The 20,380-nt window shown below is 44.6% G+C and overlaps 1 protein-coding gene across 4 annotated transcripts in view; it reads left to right on the forward strand.

The window, feature by feature from the left end:
* The window catches only part of LOC109865962 (rhomboid-related protein 3), a 49,579-nt gene extending 31,687 nt beyond the window's left edge, over positions 1 to 17,892 (forward strand). For 2 of the 4 annotated variants that reach the window (XM_020454479.2, XM_031798805.1), the window contains 7 exons: positions 1,211 to 1,369; positions 3,433 to 3,660; positions 4,096 to 4,244; positions 9,072 to 9,184; positions 14,490 to 14,590; positions 15,533 to 15,593; positions 16,116 to 17,892. In XM_020454479.2, coding sequence (XP_020310068.1) covers positions 1,211 to 1,369; positions 3,433 to 3,660; positions 4,096 to 4,244; positions 9,072 to 9,184; positions 14,490 to 14,590; positions 15,533 to 15,593; positions 16,116 to 16,387 — 1,083 coding nt within the window. In that variant the 3' untranslated portion in view covers positions 16,388 to 17,892. Of the gene's footprint in view, positions 1 to 1,210; positions 1,370 to 3,432; positions 3,661 to 4,095; positions 4,245 to 9,068; positions 9,185 to 14,489; positions 14,591 to 15,532; positions 15,594 to 16,115 lie in introns of all 4 variants that reach the window. The other 2 variants (XM_031798803.1, XM_031798804.1) reach the window with 2 other exon arrangements.
* The last annotated feature ends 2,488 nt before the right edge of the window (positions 17,893 to 20,380 follow it).

Genomic DNA, 20,380 nt, shown 5'->3' on the forward strand with positions numbered 1-20,380 from the left:
CATGGAGAAGGCAAACAAACTGTCTGAGGCTTTGCTCAGGGCGATGGAATTAGATTCACTGCTCGTTTAGTCTGTCTCACACACACACACACACACACACACACACACACACACACACACACACTATACGCGTGACAGCTGTATTCTGACCCTATTCACAAACAACCTGACATTCAAATCAAACACAAGCGCATCCAGGAATAGAAAGAGGACTCCAATCTAGGCCATTTTACAGTCCGTTGAACAGACGCGTCTAAAGTGGCTCCATTCGTTTCTGTTTGCGTTCCGTTGGAATCGCTGTCACTCATAGCAGAGAGGACTGAGGTCACGCGTAAGAACGTTTGCTCATAGAACATTTTGGCGTGAGAAAAAGCGAACACCTATTTTGAAGGAGATGATGGAGTCTTCACTCCGGTGTCTCTGTATTTTGACGTTATAGCTTCTATTGCGACGGTTCTCTTTGATTCACTGATGCAGACACTGTGCTGTAACCGCGTGTCGTTGGTGAGAAAAGAAAGCACTGAGGAGTGAGTGTGAAGAATTCCTTGTGTGGGATGTCTGGCTCTTGCTTCTGCTGAATGTGAGAGACTGTCGTGTGGGTGGAGCCAAGGACTTGTGACCTTTGGAAGTGCTTCGTGGGTAGTAGGAGAAAGGCCATGATTTCGACGACCAGGATGTAATTGGTCAAATAGTCAGACTTTATTTCAAGTGCATCGAAACGTCTCAGTACACTTGACATTAAAATGAAACGCACAACGCTAGCTAACTTCTTTTAAAGTGTGGATATTGACTCTTTCCTCAGCTACTGAATGTGATTCATGAAAATTATAAATGGAACAAAATTAGAAATTAGATGAGCTTTTCAGGCTCATTTAAATTCTTTACAAAGTAGCTCAAACTATGAATAAAATGTTATTTTATATCTTTTTGGCTTGTTTTTTTGTTGTCAGTGTTGAATGTTCAGTACAAGGCTGTACTGTGAGATTATATACTGACTTAATGTATAATTCACTTGTGATAACAACCTTTGTGTCTATGTGATAAGGCTTGTGTGTATGTGCATTGTGTCTTTGTAAATGTGCTTTTTGTTTGACTACGTCTGTCAAGTGTGTGTGTGTGTGCGCGTGTCACTCTGCCTGCAGGTGTCTGTCCTTGTCTCTGTGTTTATCTACGGAGCTTCTAACCATACGCCTCTCCCTGTGTGCTCCAGTTCGACTCAGAGAGTTCAGGCTTCATCAGTACAGAGCGGTTCAGAGACCTGCTGGCGGCCCACGGCTCGGAGCTGGACCCTCACAAGCTGGAGGTTCTATTGGCCCTCGCCGACGGCAACGCGGACGGAAAGATCTGCTACCAGGACTTTGTCAACCTGGTGAGAGTCCCGAGTCACTTCCTGTTACCATAGTAACTGATAACAGTGATTTTGTATTTGCATAACATTGATTATACTGTACACCGATTGGTCATTTTGAGACGTACAGTGGAGAGGAAGTGGTCTTATGACCACCATCATCCTTCTAATCACCCAGGTCTCCATGGATATTCCACACTATTAGTCAAGACAACACAGCTTGGTTTAAAGTTGTACTTTCACACGTCGTTTAGCTCCTGTTGTGTTTCACGTGAACTCTTGACCACGGGCGGTGAAGTCATCTGGGGAAATAATCAGTTGCTTGGAAATGTGTAAAGTTGTGGTCTGTGGGTGGTGGGTTTGTGAAGGTTCCCCAACTCTCCCCTCTCTCCTATTCTCTCTTTTGTCTTCTCCGCTTCCTTCAAAGCTGTCCATTGTCTTGTACAGTGGGCTGAGAATGGGCCTGTGGGAACTTGTGAAAGGGGATCTTTGATTGGTCGGTCCAGGTCATGTGACAGGCCGAAGGTCAGGGCGAGGAAGTGGGACAGAGGAATGAGGAGCATGTACTCAAGTTTGTGTGTGTTGGGGGGGGCGTGGCTGCTATTGTTACCCACAAAAACCGCTCCTCACCCCCCATTGCTTTCACATTCATTGGAAACAGAGGCCAAGCAGGGTGAGGGAAGGATAGGTTGGAGAGAGAGGAGGAGGAGAAGTGGGAGACAGACAGACTTGCTGGGGTTTATTTGCAGGTCCAACTTTACTTTGCTCAGCTGCCTATTCCATAAAGCTGTCAGCGTGATTGGGAGGTATTGCCTAGCTCTCTCTCTTTCTACTTTTCCTTCTCTCTCTCTTATCTCTCTCGACTCTCTTTATCTCCCTGCCCCTTCTGTCTCTCTCCCTACCCCTCTCCTCTCTCTCCCTCTCTCTTCCTCTCGCTCCTCTCCCTGACAGCATCTCCCAGTACAGCAGTAGATTGTCTCTGGTCCCACAGTCCTTGTTGGATGAATACCAATCTCTCTCTACCCTGCTCTCTTCTTCGCTGTGGGTGAATAGATAGAACGTCACTCCCTTTCTCTCTCTTTTGATTGAAAAGAAGAGAAAAGAGGAAGAATCACCCCTGCACTGCAGGAAGAAAGAAGACTGTGTCTTTATGGGTTTGGGCCATGTGGGGTAACCTAGAGAGGTGTGTGTGTGTGTGTGTGTCCACGTGTGTGTGTGTTTGGTACCGTTTGATCCCACTCTCTGTTTGGCTTTGGGCTGGGAGTGGCCATGGTAACCTACAGTCAACAAGAATCCCACATGGTCTCTTGACTGCAATCAAGACACACATAATTGGAGATCTGTTCAATTCGAATGCTCATTATAGATTGAAGAATGGTGCGATTGTCAACTACTTTTAGAATCGGAGAGAGCGAGAGAGATGTGGGAATGAGAGAGAGCAAGAGAGAGGGGAGGGAGAGGAATGAGAGAATGCAAGAGAGAGAAAGAGGGGGTGAGAGGGAGAAGAATGAGGGGAAGAGAGAGAGCGAGATAAAGAGAGGGGGACTTGTCCACATTCCATGTTCCATAGGAGGACTATGACAATTGCTAATCTCGGTAGAAGGGCAACGTTGTCAGGCAGCTGCCGCCAGTACTTGGGACGAGGAGAAGAGCTCAGCAGTTGCTAGGTGATAAAGGAGGCATTCTGTTGCTGGGGCGAGGTGGGAGGATATGGCAGCGTGGTTGCTGTCACAGTGGGATGAAGGATGGGGGGGCTCACGACTTAGGGGATCTATGACGACATACTGAGGTGTTGTAGGGAAGCCAGCAATAGTTACAAGACCTGTAAGGTTGGAATTTCAGCTAATTGAAAATAAACACTTCTTTTATGGCCATGTTTCTATGAAATTTCTATCGCTCACATAAGATAACTAAATCACTTATTGCAATGAAAGTCTCACTGAATGGACTGACTGTCCCTGAACCCTGACCTGCTGATGGACATTGGGTAGCTGATGTATTTTGACTGACATCTGCTCTCTCTCTCTCTCTCTTTCTCTCTCTCTCTCATCCCTCCCTCTCTCTCCCTCCCCTCTCCCTGCTAGATGTCCAACAAGCGCAGCAACAGCTTCCGGCGGGCCATCCTCCAGGGGGGTCGTCAGTTGAAGGGGGCCGGGGCCCTGGGGGAGGAGGTGGGTCTGGGTCTGTCCCAGAGGCTGGTGAGGCACATCGCCTATGAGACCCTGCCCCGGGAGATCGACAGGAAGTGGTACTTCGACAGCTACACCTGCTGCCCACCACCCTGGCTCATCCTGGCGATCACCATCGCTGAGGTAAGGTTTCGCTCATGGAGGGATAAATCCTAAATTCTACTTCAGTCAAATTTCCCTTTGTCATACATGAATGTCAATCGGAGACGAAGTGAATATTCAACTGAAGTGTAAAGTTAGGATGTGCTTAGGTTCTTCAAACATCTCTGATGAGGGTTTGAGGCTGTAAAGCATTGGTTTTGATAACAAAGAGAACCTTATCGTTCAACTTTTGTTTGTCTTTCTTTTCTTCTAACTTGGTAGGACTGGGAGATGGCAACAGTATCGTTTATCTTTTGCCCTTGGCGTCAACTCTCCATCGAGATAAGCCTTTGAAATCAGTCTAGACTACTGTGAAACTCTACATTCTTCATGGAGACAACTAAAACGTATCTCTTAGGCTCGTACCCAGGCTTGATCGTATATTCCTCTACAATAACTTCCCCTCCCGTCATCTAGGTGGCAGTGTTCATGTACTATGGCCTGCAGTTGGACCGCTGGGTGCTGCAGGTGTCCAGTCCCCACTTCCTGAGGGGCCCACTGCCCTACCACCCCCAGCTACGGATTCAGGCCTGGAGATACCTCAGCTATGCCTTCATGCACGCAGGGTGGGTACCTAGCCAGATGGCCAGTCCGCCCCTGGGGAGGGCTGATCAGACTGTCCCAATATACACACTTGCATACTACTTAGTATATGGTCATGTATTGACCATGCATGCTAATGCTAAGTATGAATATTGGGACAGTCTGATCAGCCCTCCCCAGGGGCAGACTGGCCATCTGGCATTTTGGGCGAATGTCAGATGGGCTGGTCCGTTTTTAGCCAAGTGTGCCTGTCTAACTTTGGTTTTTGCACAAAATGATCATTATCTGGATAATGGGGGGCCTCAAGCGAAAATAAATTTGTCCAGTGTGTTTGAAATGTTGTCTGTAGCTTGTGAGGTGTGGAAACACTTTGTTGCTTTTATGAATTTTGACTTGCTGCTTTTTGTTCTATGTTGCTCTGTCTGTATGCTATGTCTTGCTTGTCCTATGTTGCTATGTCTTGCTTGTTCTATGTTGCTATTGTCTATATTGTAATTGTTTTTAATAACCTGCCCAGGGACTGCGGTTGAAAATTAGCCGGCTGGCTAAAACCGGCACTTTTACTGAAACGTTGATTAATGTGCACTGTCCCTGTAAAAATAAAAAATGAACTAAACTAAAACTAAATGCTAGGGTCGATTTCTGGTCTCAGTCTGCCCCTGGCCCTCCTCAAATCCTACACTCTGTAACTTGTGTCCATAAAGTCCTGGATGTGCGTGTCACAGTCATATACAGTCCCCACATAGCATTCGGAAAGTATTCAGACCTCTTGACTTTTTTGCAAATGTATTAAACATTTAAAAAACTATCACATTTACATAAGTATTCAGACCCTTTACTCAGTACTTTGTTGAAGCATCTTTGGCAGCGATTACAGCCTCGAGTCTTCTTGGGTATGACGCTGAAAGCTTGGCACACCTGTATTTGGGGAGTTTCTCCCATTCGTCAGGTTGGATGGGGAGCGTCACTGCCCAGCTATTTTCAGGTCTCTCCAGAGATGTTCGATCGGGTTCAAATCCGGGCTCTGGCTGGGCCACTCAAGGATATTCAGGGACTTGTCACGAAGCCACTCCTGCGTTGTCTTGGCTGTGTGCTTAGGGCTGTTCTCCTGTTGGAAGGTGAACCTTCACCCCAGTCTGAGGTCCTGATCTTTCTGGAGCAGGTTTTCATCAAGGATCTCTCTGTACTTTACTCTGTTCATCTTTCCCTCGACCCTGCTCATGAAGGGTTACATCGTAAATTCTACTTCAGTCAAATTTCCCTTTGTCATGCATGAATGTCAATCGGAGACGAAGTGAATATTCAACTGAAGTGTAAAGTTAGGATGTGCTTATGTTCTTCAAACATCTCTGATGAGGGTTTGAGGCTGTAAAGCATTGGTTTTGATAACAAAGAGAACCTTATCGTTCAACTTTTGTTTGTCTTTCTTTTCTTCTAACTTGGTAGGACTGGGAGATGGCAACAGTATCGTTTCTTTTGCCCTTGGCGTCAACTCTCCATCGAGATAAGCCTTTGAAATCAGTCTAGACTACTGTGAAACTCTACATTCTCCATGGAGACAGCCTAAATATCTCTGTGAAAACTAAAACATATCTCTTAGGCTAGTACCCAGGCTAGATCTTATATAACTCTACAATAACTTCCCCTCCCGTCTCCCAGTTTGTGCCTCTGAAAAACATCCTTACAGCATGATTCTGCCACCACCATGCTTCACAGTAGGGATGGTGCCAGGTTTCCTCCAGATGTGATGCTTGGCATTCAGGCCAAAAAGTTCAGTCTTGGATTGATCAGACCAGAGTCTTTTTTCCCATGGTCTGAGAGTCCTTTAGGTGCCTTTTTGTCAAACTCCAAGAGGGCTGTTATGTGCCATTTACTGAGGAGTGGCTTCTGTCTGGCCACTATACCATAAAGGCCTGATTGGTAGAGTGCTACAGAGATTGTTGTCCTTCTGGAAGGAGAGGAGTTCCTCTCCACAGAGGAACTCTGGAACTCTGTCAGAGTGACCATTTGGTTCTTTGTCACCTTCTTGACCAAGGCCCTTCTACCCCGATTGCTCAGTTTGGCCAGGTGGCCAGCTCTAGGAAGAGTCTTGATGGTTCCAAACTTCTTCCATTTAAGAATGGAGACCACTGTGTTCTTGGGGACCTCCAATGCTGCAGAAATGTTTTGGTACCCTTCCCCAGATCTGTGCCTCAACACAATCCTGTCTCAGAGCTCTATGGACAATTCCTTCGACCTCATGGCTTGGGTTTTGCTCTGACATCCACTGTCAACTGTGGGACCTTATATAGACAGATGTGTGCCTTTCCATATCATGTCCAATCAATTGAATTTACCACAGGTTGACTCCAATCAACTTGTAGAAACATTTCAAGGATGATCAATGGAAACAGGACACATCTGAGTTCAATTTCGAGTCTCACAGCAAATGGTCTGAATACTTTACCTTACTTTACTTTCATTATGCGGAGGAAAAACAATTGAATCCATTTTAGAATCGGGCTGTAACGTAACAAAATGGGGAAAAAGTCAAGGGGTCTGAATACTTTCCAAACGCACTGTATACTGTATATACATTGTCATATCTACTCTATGGCTCTATAGAGCAGTGTTTCTCAATCTATTCCTGGATGTGTGTGTGTGTGTGTGTGTGTGTGTGTCAGCTGTCACCTTTCCAAATGATTGTGCTCCCACTCACACCACATCTGCTTCCTCGTGAGAGCACATGGTCGAGGCAAGTCATTCATCACTAAACACACACACCTCAGAGACGCGGAGGCTGCTGGGAATTTAATCAACTATCTAATGTCCCAAAGCTCTGGCTCTCTATCAGCAGTGTGTGCAGGAGAGGTTGTTCAGTGTTGTGACTGCTACACACACACACACACACACACAATCCACGCATGTGTCCTTCATGACCACTGGGCCTGTACTCGGCACTGACACGTGTGGGTGCCACAGCAGAATCCAAAACACAGGAGTTCTCTGAGTTCTCCCTCTCTCTCTCTCCCAGCTTAGTGGACGTACTTTAACCATCCCATTTATCCCATAGCAACGATAGCATGACAAAACCAGGCCAAAAACCCCCAGTGTGTTTCAGCCTCAGATATTATGAACACATTGGTTTAAAATCCCTAGAAAAAAAACACCCAAACAGAATCAAATCTACGAGTTGTTTTGTTGAAGCGTACAAGTGCCCTCTTGGTGTAGTGAGAGAACGAGAGAATCATTCTAGTTGACAATGAGACAAGGGTGATATTGATTGGCTTGTGGAGAAGCAAGGCCCTGTCCAAATTCACAAGGACGTTCCACTGGAGATGAAAAGGACTGTTCATTTTTCCAGTGCTAACCAGTCCCAGAGGGATGCTTCTACACACACACACACACACACACACACACACACACACACACACACACACACACACACATACATTCCTATGAGAAGACATCCCGTTGTCTCTAAACAATGGCACAAACAAATACATGGATCACTGTCATTGTCTAGACGACCACAAAGGAAAACAAAGAACGCAATGCTGTTTTCACTGAGCTACTGTACAGTACACTCAATGCCAGCTTAAAGGCGGGAAAATAAGTCAGTTCCTGCTTTTACGTTGATGAAAACATAAGGAGTTAAGCAGCCAAAACGTGATAAAACAGAGATGCGTTTCAAGTGGCTGGGAAATGGCTTTGTCTTTGGTCAAGGGTAATCTACTAAAGTTGTCCTAGACCACCTAAAAACATAGCTGTAGGTTTAGTGGAGTGTTGTCCTGTGCTGTTTGTGGGCTGATATGTGCATTCTGTTTGTGGTGTTGTCAATTGGAAGGGATCAGCAGTGTTGTTGACCCAGTGAAGGGATTACATTGTGGAGGGGTGTAATATGCCGGACTTATCACAGTCAGACAGATCACTACACAGCCGGTCAGATAGATAGATAGCTAGATAGAGCGAGGAGAGGAGGGACACTGTAAAAGCCTGGTAGGGATCCAGCACCATCGTTGGACTGAGAGGACAAAGCTAAAATCTCAGCCAATGATGAAACATCAAATGTGTCAACTGCCAGCACATGGCAGCAGGAGCCAAGCAAAATGCTGGATCAATACTGAGACATTGGTGTGTTCCCAGAATGTTGATGCACTAGAGCCAAAACCACTGCTGCAATACAGTTGGCCTAGTTCTGATGTTGTAGTAAAGCCTAGATGCTAACTCCTTTCCCTCCAGAAGCTTATTATCCACAGTCACCATTGGCCCTTAGTCATGTGTTGTTTTTGATAATGGCGGTAAGAGCTGCTTCCTAAAGCTACTGTAAGTGTCCCCCCCCCCCCCCAGGGGAGACTATTACAGTATGTTCACTGGATAATCAATATATGTTAAATGTCTTATATGCTCTGTGGGCACGATTATCTTTCCACAACACATTGCCATCCCTCCATCCATCTTTCCATCCATCACTTTCTTACGACCATCGGGTTGGCCTAATTTAATAATGAATTTAGACTGGTGTTTAGACTGGTGCTCATTGAGAGAGAGGTTACAGGGGGTTAGAGAGTATTCTGACATAGATTAAATTACTGTATGTCACTTACTCCCCTACAAACAGATTCTGAGAGCTATGCAGGCATCCAACAAGAGGCTTTAAACAAGTATTCATGGAACGTCTCAGAGTAGGAGTGCTCATCTTGGATCATGTAATCTCCTGAACGGAGGGGGGGGGGGCTGATCCCAGATCAGGCCTCCTACTTCCAGGTTAGAAACATTGCTCTACGGATCAATAGATAATATGACCATGAACTGTGTATGACGGTGGATGTGTCCTGTCGAACTGACGGCTGTGTGCCGTGTCCCAGCAGGATAGAACACCTGGGTCTGAACATGGCCATGCAGCTGCTGGTGGGAGTCCCTCTTGAGATGGTCCATGGAGCGCTGAGGATAGGACTGGTCTACGTGTGTGGCGTACTGGCAGGTGAGTACTGGACTAGGGTACACACACAGACTGACGGATGGACACACACACAGGGTGCAGGTGCACGCACACACACACATGCAGACACACATGCGCACACACACACATATATACACACACACACACACACGCATGCATACACACATATTCAGCCCCCTGCTGTCAGGTTTCACCCCATTGTGATTGGAGAACAGTCATTCAGAAAACACATATGTCTGGGACAGATGGGCTTGTGTTCTGACAGGCTTTCTTGTTGTTCCCCCACCGGTCCAGAACAACAGAGAAGTGGAAGGGCATCATCTCAAAACACACTCCAGAGATAGATAGAATGGGGGAGGGAGGTAAAGGAGAGAGAGAAGGGGAGAGAGAGGGAGAGACTTGTCCATGTTCAATAGGAGGCCCATGAATATTGAGAGAGTGAGCAAAGGGACCAAGCCTACTGGGATGCTATGCATCAGAGAGAGGAAGAGGACCAAGCCTACTGGGATGCTATGCATCAGAGAGAGGAAGAGGACCAAGCCTACTGGGATGCTATGCATCAGAGAGAGGAAGAGGACCAAGCCTACTGGGATGCTATGCATCAGAGAGAGGAAGAGGACCAAGCCTACTGGGATGCTATGCATCAGAGAGAGGAAGAGGACCAACCCTACTGGGATGCTATGCATCAGAGAGAGGAAGAGGATCAAGACCACTGGGATGTTATGCATCAGAGAGAGGAAGAGGCTTTGAAGGCAAATGTCATTGCTAGCTTCCTTGTGACATTAGTTGCTAATGTCATTTGAGCGCCCAGGGCTCCCCTCTCTCCCTCTGCCTCCTCTCTCTCCTCTCTCCCCTGGCCCAGCACAACTTGGCTCAGTATAGCTCAGTGCTCACTAGATTACCATATGACCATGGGGTATGTTCTACACTGCGTGTTCATCATGCAGTGTACATGAGGAGTGGAGCGATAATCCAGCTTTAGTTTAAACTACCTCTAGAGCCAAACAAACATTATCAGGGATTTCTGCCTGCTGCCCTCTGGAAACTAAATGCTCAGGAAACATTCGGAGTGGAAATACTTGGATGAAGATTGTTGATGTTTGGGAGATGTGTGGGGATATTTAGCAAGGATATAACAGCCCTGTGGCTGGGAGGAAGCTGTAGAAGGGCAGGTTAAGGGATTGCCAGCAGAGTGTGTAACTAGGCAAGTCAATTAAGAACAAATGGTTATTTACAATGACAGCCTAACCCGGACGACGCTGGGCCAATTGTGCGCCGCCCTCTGGGACTCCCGATCACGGCCGGTTGTGATACAGCCCGGGATCGAATCAGGGTCTGCAGTGACGCCTCTAGCACTGTGATGCACTGCCTTAGTGCAGATAACACAGATAATGGGGGTACTGAGAGGGCCACTGTCCCCACGGGAACCTGCTGGTTAATTAGATATCGACCCACTGGAAGGAGGTGTGTGTGTAGAGGGAGTTTGTCTTCTGTGTTGTTTTGTCTGGATAAATGTTATGGTGGAGAGGAGTGCTCAGCTGTACCAACAGGGTCAGAGGTAAAAAGGGACTCAGGTGTCCAGTGAGAGGTCAATACTCAATATGGAGTTTTAAGACTGTAATACAAATCAAATCAAATGTTATTTGTCACATGTGCTGAATACAACAGGTGTAGTAGACCTTACCGTGAAATACTTACTTACAAGCCCTTAACCAACAATGCAGTTTTAAGAAAAATACCTACAAAAATAATAAATTAAAGTAACAAATAATTAAAGAGCAGCAGTAGAATAACAATAGCGAGACAGTGGGTATACAGGGGGTGCCGGTACAGAGTCGATGTGCGGGGGCACCGGTTAGTCGAGGTAATTGAGGTAATGTGTATATGTAGGTAGAGTTATTAAAGTGACTATGCATAGATAATAACAGAGTAGCAGCAGTGTAGAAGAGGGGGGGGGGGGGGGGGGAATGCAAATAGTCACTTAGAGAGACTCTTGTTCGAACGCAGGCACAAACAACAAAAACACACATCATATGTTTTACTATCCTTGTGGGGGCCTAAAATTGACTTCCATTCAAAGTCCTATTTTCCTTAAGCCCTAACCCTAAACCTAACTGTTACCCTAATTCCTACCCTACCCTATTTGTAACCCTAAACCTAACCCCTAAGCCTAAAATAGTTTTTGTCCACGTGGGGCTGTCCAAATGTCCTCTTGTTTTACTACTTTTGGGGATTTCACACACACACACACACACACACACACACACACACACACACACACACACACACACACACACACACACACACACACACACACACACACAGAGAGAAACACTCAATTACCACTTTCAGTATCTGTGATAATTATAAGATGACTCTGAAGTTTTAAAGGACAGTCAGTGACTTTGAACTCTCTACCAGTCTCTGATGCTGTGCAGTTAATGTGGCCAAACTTAGTATTCCCTCATTGGCAGCAGGATTCCTAGTTTGGTGTCCTAGTTTGGAAGTTTAACCAACAAACAAGATAGATGACACATCAGTTTCTCACCCAACAACTGACCCAGAGGGCCTCCAGAGAGACTACAAAGGGAAGGATGTCCTTTAGTGGGTGTGGGGGTTGTCACGGTGATGAAACAGTAATATTATCAGAGATAATAGTGGTAATAATGGTCTTCCCATCTGTCGACACACACACACCTTGAGCAGAGGAACCAGGGCAGTGTGTGTTGTCTAACAGGTGCGTGTGTCTCCTTTTTGTGTGTATTTCTATATTTCTCGCTATCTCTGTGTGTGTGTGTTGCTGTGTGTGTGTCTCAGGAAACATGTAATCATCTGCTTAGATCTCCATTCAGTGATTGATGCTTAAATACATTTTAATTACACACACCTCTGCTTTGATCTAAGTGACACCTGGTAACAGCCTACTTTAGGAAGAGCACTAACTACTACAGCTAGTTCAGGTATTTCAGATAATACAGTACATTCATACTTTTCTAGTTAATTCATGATGTGATGTACTGTTAAACTTCTAAGAGATGGTGTGTGTGTGTGTGCGTGTGTGCGTGCGTGATCTGTACATGCATGTGTATTTGCCTGACCTCACATATGCAGTGGTGTACATTACTATTCATATTTTTTACAACTTTTACTTCACTACATTCCTAAAGAAAACGATGTACTTTTTACTCCATACATTTTCCCTGACACCCAAAAGTACTTGTTATATTTTGAAAGCTTATCAGGACATGAAAATGGTCCAATTCACACACTTATCAAGAGAACATCCCTGGTCATCCCTACTGCCTCTGATCTGGCAGACTCACTAAACGCAAATGCTTCATTTGTAAATGATGGCCAGAGTGTTGGAGTGTGTTCCTGGCTGTCCGTAAAATACAAAACCAAAAAAATGGTGTTGTCTAGTTTGCTTATTATAAGGAATGTGAAATGATTTTTACTTCTGATACTTTAGTATATCTGAGCAATTACATTTGATACTTAAGTATATTTAAAACAATAATTTTAGAGTTCTACTCATGTAATATTTTACTTGGTGACTTTTACTTTTACTCAAGTATGACAATGTGGTACTTTCCCCACCACTGTGTGTGTGTGTGGCTGGGCTCACCCCTGGCTGTTTTCCTTCCAGTAATAGCAGCCTGATTGTGATGACTTATTATCGTATGGTGATTTAACCTTTTACTGCAGTGGGCTAAACCAGGGTCATACAAAGTGATTCTTGGTAGTCTTAAACAAATCTACTTTGAAACAAAAGTATACACCTCACACACATAGTTATGGGTTTAAAAGGACACCTGTACCATGTCAGATATAGAATTGATTGTATTACATTTTGAGTTTGCATCCCAGTATTACACTTTATATACATCCCAGAAGACTGAAATATAACAAAACCGTTTGAAATAGAAACACCGGATTTGACGTGATTTTTGAAATAACGTTGATTAATTATGAAATTCTGATAAATATGAATAACATTCCACCTATGAGGCCGCTAGGTAATTTGAATGCAGGAAAGGGGTCTACTATAATGAAGCTCCCACAGAGCAGACTCTTCATGACAGCAGCCATACCCGCACACACACAGTGGAGATCACAAGCAGTTCTCTATTGCTCTGGGCGTGTCTGTTGCTCTGGTTGTAATTACACCAATTTTCACTGGGTATTCAATCTTTCACTTGCCCCATATTCACTCCTATCAATGCCTGGTTGACTCTCCTGTGAATGCGGATGAATAGGTGCCACCATGGTACCAGTGGTAAGCGTCATTCAGTGTAACACCAAGCATCTCCTAACAGACTGTGTTGATACGTATTATTCTTAAAATGGTCAATGGGGACTCATTGACCAATGTAAGCCTCTGTTTGTGCTTCAATACAATGACAAAAAACATCAGGAGTGACTGCGTTCATATACAGTATCTACTGTTTCTACCTGGGAATGCTATTTATTTGGAGTGACTGCGTTCATATACAGTATCTACTGTTTCTACCTGGGAATGCTATTTATTTGGAGTGTCACGAACCGGCTCAAAGCCCGTAACAAAGGGAGACAACGTGGAGATAAGGAGTAACAAAATATATATTTATTAACTAAAGCAACTAAGGAAAATATACAATGGTGTGTGTGTAATCAGTAATCAGTAGTGTAAGTGAGTGTTTTGCATGCATGAATGTGATAATGCAGGGTGTTGAAAGGTGCCAAAGCAAACAAACAAAAGGCCACCAAGAACCACAACACAATCTACAAAGGTGTCTGCATGGAGAGAGTCTCATCCATGAATGTGGAAGAGGTCTATTTATCCTGGGAGACACCTGGCCCAGGTGTTTCCCATGAAGCTGACGACCCTCCCAACTCCGCCCACCGGCATCCTAATAAGGAAACGAGAACAAAGACAGAATACGGCAGACAGAATGGGAGGGTCGTCACACTGCGTTCATATACAGTATCTACTGTTTCTACCTGGGAATGTTATTTATTTGGAGTGACTGCGTTCATATACAGTATCTACTGTTTCTACCTGGGAATGCTATTTATTTGGAGTGACTGCGTTCATATACAGTATCTACTGTTTCTACCTGGGAATGCTATTTATTTGGAGTGACTGCGTTCATATACAGTATCTACTGTTTCTACCTGGGAATGCTATTTATTTGAAGCTGCCCATTGAATCAATTATCATTATTCGAAGCTGCTCTGAGAGACATTATAGCGATGGATATGAATTGACATATTCTATGAATTTTCTCTATTGATCCAGTGAATATGAAGTTGATTGATTCTAACCTCTGACCTCTGACCCTGGCAGGCTCCCTGGCCGTGTCTGTCACTGATATGACTGCTCCGGTGGTGGGGTCATCTGGAGGAGTCTACGCCCTGGTCTCAGCACACCTGGCCAACGTCGTCATGGTGTGTGTGTGTGTGTGTCAGTGTCAGTCAGAGCAGGAGCAGCCCTCTTGTCATGAGATGACTATCATGCTCAGACATACATCATGTGGCATCAAAGCAGGACATTCTGGGGCCCAGCAGGTGCTCTGTCAGTCTATGGATTCCATACATTCCTGCCTTTCATCTTTCCCATTTACAAAGAGTGGAAGGGTGTGTCGAATATCTAGTGTTGAAAGTGTGGAATGTGTGTGTGCGTGTGTATGTTGCACGTGAGTGTGTGTGCACTGTGTAGTGTTAAAGAGTGTAATTAGATAATTATCATAAAACTTGATTTTTCTCCCATTCTGAGGCTGCATGTAAATTCACCTTTGACCTTAGCTGTGCTCTGATTGATTCGATCCATGCATACTACCCTACAAAGTCATAACCTTAGAAGTAGGGGCCGATAAGGCCATACTGCTGTCTATATGATTGGATGGTCCCTGTCATCAAATATTTACACCGGTGGGCACTTTACAATCCTCAGTGGTCCTTCCTCCTCTCAGACAAATTTGATTTACTACAACAGCAAGAAAGGGGAGAAGATCAAGGGTCATCACATTATATCTGTGTTGACTCTGAAAGCTATCATGGAAGGGGAAAGATATGTTATTGTTGTAATCTATGTGTCACTCAATGTTGACAGTTCTGTAAGTCGCTTTGGATGTAGGTGTCTTTGGGTGTAGGTGTCTTTGGGTGTAGGTGTCAGTAATGTAACAATCTTATGAAGGTAATGAAAGAGGCTTTGTGTCATGGATCATTATTAATAGGGCCAGGAGTTTTTCCTGGTCAGGTTACATGGTCAGGGACAAACCCAGGTCCATCTAACATGGGAAAACTCCTGGCCTGAATCATGAACCCTTTATCTTGCTCTCTCTCTCTCACTCCTTTTCTCATCAACTCACTCTGCTCCTCTCTCCCCAGAACTGGTCGGGTATGAAATGTCAGTTTAAGCTGTTCCGGATGGCCATGGCTCTGGTCTGCAGTAAGTCTGTCTAAACTCTGAAGTTTCTCTATATTCAAATCCTATCTGAGATACACCAGTCAGTCCCTACACCACTGTGTGACTAGCCACAGCCTGCAGGTAACCAAAAGCAGCACACGGTTTATTTTGATCATTAAAAAACAAAGTCGCTAGAGGGACCTCCGGTCTTGCGTACAATAACCTTGCTCTTGGCCTAGTTAATACCGTGGTGGATGTAGGTTAGGAGAAAGGAAGGGCCCTGTGGCTCGCAATAGAATCTTAGAAAGAACATACCCACTCATGTAAGATTAATGTGAGCGATGAGGACTGGTTTGTTGTGGTCTCAACCTTTATAGTACATATCCAACTTCTTATTTTTCACTTTAGTATAAGCATACGCTTACAATTTGGCAAGTTACCGTGATTTGTAAGAGATGAACACAGCAGTATTTACAATAAACTATAAATGACAATATCACTTGTTCACTATGGAAACAGGACTATTAAGAGCATTATGGTAACCCTTCTCTCCACCCCTGTCAGTGAGTGTAGAGTTTGGCCGTGCCGTGTGGCTGCGGTTCTACCCGCCGGCCTTCCCGCCCTGCCCCAACCCCAGCTTTGTGGCCCACCTGGGGGGTGTGATGGTGGGGCTCACCCTGGGGGTTGTAGTCCTCCAGAACTACGAGCAGCGTCTCCAAGAGCAGTCTCTATTCTGGATCTTCTTCTCCGTCTACTTCCTCTTTGTCCTCTGTGCTGTCTTCTGGAACGTCTTTGCCTACAGCCTGCTGGACGTCCGGCTCCCCCCCACACCGTGACCTCCGCCCCACCCCGTGACCTCCCCCAGCCTGTGAGGGCAAACTGAGAGGGCCAACTACGTACCTCAGATCCAATGGAACATAACTATCTAGGTCCAAGACTTCAGAATTTGTATCTTCATTTTAGAGTACCGTATGGAACAGACTATGGCAGCATCTCCTCTTAAACCCAATGGTGCCTATAGCTGTAAGAGGTTATTATGACAGCTAGCTTCAATGAAGGACAATTTCATAGGTTTGGAGATTGTTATGATACACATGTCTTCGATCTGTCATACTATACATACTATCTGTAAGTCTGGACTGAAGCTATGAAATGTTCCACTGTTGACATGTTACACTGTACTGAGCACATCTGACGTGATGTGGTTTTGTTCCAACTTCCTGATCTTTCTTTGGTTACCTGACTGTTTATACATTCAACGATGCTACATCGTTGCCTTTCACAATATGTCTGGCAAGACAAATGGCTTAAGCAGAAAGCAATCGGTACTCAAGCTAGATATTTGCAGGGAGAATTGGCTTACGTTTTTGTTGTTGCCTTTGGTGTGTGTGTGTGTGTGTGTGTGTGTGTGTGTGCCGTTTGCAGGAGTGGACAGTATTGGAGGAGTGCACAGTATCATCCGGGTTACACTGACTTACATTATTTTGTCATGTGCAAATGGAAATGGAGGTTGAAACAAAGATATATGTGATGTTCAAGCCCTCTGTGTTCCTGACTGTTGCCAAAACTGTCCCTTAACCAATAGCATACAAAAGACAGAGCACTACAGAGAACATGTACTGCTTTATTAATAGGGGAATATGTTGCCTTCTGCGATGAGTACTGGTTGAGTTGAACATCAGCATTCTCCATCTAGCACAGACTTATTGATAGGTATTCAATATTTAACTCCGTTACAGACTGTGGAAATGGTGCTACATGTGAATAGGTTCCTCTCTCCAGAGTTAACCTTTGGTTAGTACTCTACTGTCAATGCCCTTAAGGAGAAAGCGAAGTCATGTTGTGTTGGATGCTGTGTTTGCTTCAACAGGAGAACACGTCGCATCTCACACAGCCAAGGCTCAAATTAGCCTGGTCCCAGATCTGTTTGTGCTCTTACCAACTCCATTGCTGTCATTGTCAAGCCACAGATGTTTGGCATGACAATGAGTGACATGGAGTTGACATGGTACCAGGAACAGACTGGTACCAAGGCTAGCTCAAGCGTGTACTTTAAATTAACCTCACGTTATGCTGCTTCACACTAAATAAATAATAAGAAAGACTAATTATTAACAAATTAATATTTTAACATACAATAGCCGGTTGTTGATTCTTGAATTGGTCTACAATGTGATGTGTAAATTATCCTGTGTATTTAACATTTGTTGATTGTATATTATAAGGTCTGATATGGAACATAGTGGTAACTGACAATATTTTAACAAGTGCATATTTTGTAGATTTGATATGTAAATACTGAATACTGGAATAAAATCAACTGTTTTTATAATGAAACGTATTCTGACCTCTTGGTGTTATTTATGATTCAACCTGCACATGTGTTTTGAAAGACCATTATCATTCAATGCCTTTTGTTTAACTGCCCCCCCCCCCCCCCCCCCCACCGCACACACACACATACACACCCTATTGTACAACTACCCCAGCCAGAGTTTTTTAGCAACACATTTTAGCTGAGATGACTGTTCAGCAAACTGACTGTCTAGAGTAGACTAAGGCCTCTTTCACATAGACAAACCATGGAGACAACAAGGGACCAATAGAGAAAAGGCCTCAGCGTTGTGAAGATATCTCAACAAACCCAATTGTGTTTTGCCTCGCTCCAAACATAGTGTCCAGACACACACACACACACCAGTCTTTCTCTGTGGTCAGGGCTGTTGTGCGAAAAGACCTCCTTGGACCAAAGCTGGTTCAGTCACAAAACCAGATTAACTTTCCAAATAGTGTCTGGTGAGAGCTCTAGCCTGAGTGGCCGAAGTGGCCTTGAGGAAAACAGATGATATCAAAGTAATCAATGAAATATGTGAGGACATCAATAATGGCTGTCGATGTGGAAAAGGCTTTTGACCGACCGTCTTAAGTGGTGTTTTCTATTCAAAACTTTGTAAACATTCAACTTTCCAACTTAAATAATATGTTTAATAAAAATATAAATACCCTTAAAGCAAGAATATACACAAATAATACATTACCTGAAGAAATTGCTTTAGAAAGGGTCACAAGACAGGGATGTCCTCTCTCACCCTTCCTGTTTGCACTGGCAAATGATCTGCTTGCAGAAATAATTGGACAGGAGGACCCAAACGTAACAGGTATCAATATTGGTACACATGAATATATACTAAACTTATTTGCTGACGATCTCCTGATATACCTGAATAATATTGAGTTTAATGCCGCCTTTGTTAAAAATATTTTTTGGAATACTCTAAAAACTGAAATAATGGCAATAGGGAAAATAAAAAGAACAACTCATGATCTACAGCAATCTGTTAAGTGGACCACAAAAAATATGAAACACTTAGAATGCGTAGTAGGTTAAAACAAAGAAAAAATACATAAAGATAACTTTATCTCATTACTTAAGTTGAAAGCGGATCTAATTAAAATGATCAATCTCCCCATGAATGTTAAAGGTAGAATAAACCTCTAGAATGGCAAGACTCTCAAAGTTTTTGTATTTGTTTTCGGTAACACTAATTACCCCACAGGTGACATTCTTAGTATACTTGGCCATAACAGACTTTATATGGGCAAATAAAACTCAGAGAATAAATAGGAAAGGTTTATATTTCCCTAAGTCTAGGTGGTTAGAGACAAAGTAGTCGCAATTCAACAGCTCAAACGTGAGACGTATGTGGCAGGGTCTACTGTCAAACACAGATTACAAAAAGAAAACCAGCCCCATCGCGGACATCAACGTCCTGCTCCCAGACAAATGAAACAACTTCTTTGCTCGCTTTGAGGACAATACAGTGCCACTGATACAGCCCACTACCAAAGCCTGTGAGCTCTCCTTCACCATGGCCAACATGAGTAAAACATTTAAACATGTAAACCCTCGCAAGGCTGCCGGCCCAGACGGCATCCCATGCTGGCTGGTGTGTTTACGGACATGTTCAATCAATCCATATCCCAGTCTGCTGTGCCCACATGCTTCAAGATGGCCACCATTGTTCCTGTTCCCAAAAAATCTAAGGTAACTGAACTAAATTACTATCGCCCCGTAGCACTCACTTATGTCATTATGAAGTGCTTTGAGAGATGAGTCAAGGATCATATCACCTCCACCCTACCTGATACCCTAGACCCACTCCAATTTGCTTACCGGCCCAATAGGTCCACAGACTACACAATCGCCATCACACTGCACACTGCCCTATCCCATCTGGACAAGAGGAATACCTATGTAAGAATGCTGTTCATCGACTACAGCTCAGCATTTAACACCACAGTACCCTCCAAACTCGACCGCGCCCTGTGCAATTGGGTCCTGGACTTTCTGACGTGCCGTCCCCCAGGTGGTAAGGATAGGAAACAACATCTCCACCCGCTGATCCTCAACACTGGGGCCCCACAAGGGTGCATTCTCAGCCCTCTCCAGGGAGGAGGTGAGGGCCCTCGGAGTGTGGTGTCAGGAGAATAACCTCTCACTCAACGTCATTGACGGGACAGTAGTGCAGAAGGTGGATAGTTTTAAGTTCCTCGGCGTACACATCACGGACAAACTGAAATGGTCCACCCACACAGACAGCGTGGTGAAGAAGGCGCAACAGCGCCTTTCCAACCTCAGAAGGCTGAAGAAATTTGGCTTGTCACCTAAAACACTCACAAACTTTTACAGATGCACAATCGAGAGCATCCTCTTGGGCTGTATCACCACCTGGTAGGCAACTGCTCCGCCCACAACCGCAAGGCTCTCCAGAGGATAGTGCGGTCTGCACAACACATCACCGTGGGCAAACTACCTGCCCTCCAGGACA

The sequence above is a fragment of the Oncorhynchus kisutch genome, linkage group LG20, assembly GCF_002021735.2.
Source record: "Oncorhynchus kisutch isolate 150728-3 linkage group LG20, Okis_V2, whole genome shotgun sequence".
NCBI lineage: Eukaryota > Metazoa > Chordata > Actinopteri > Salmoniformes > Salmonidae > Oncorhynchus > Oncorhynchus kisutch.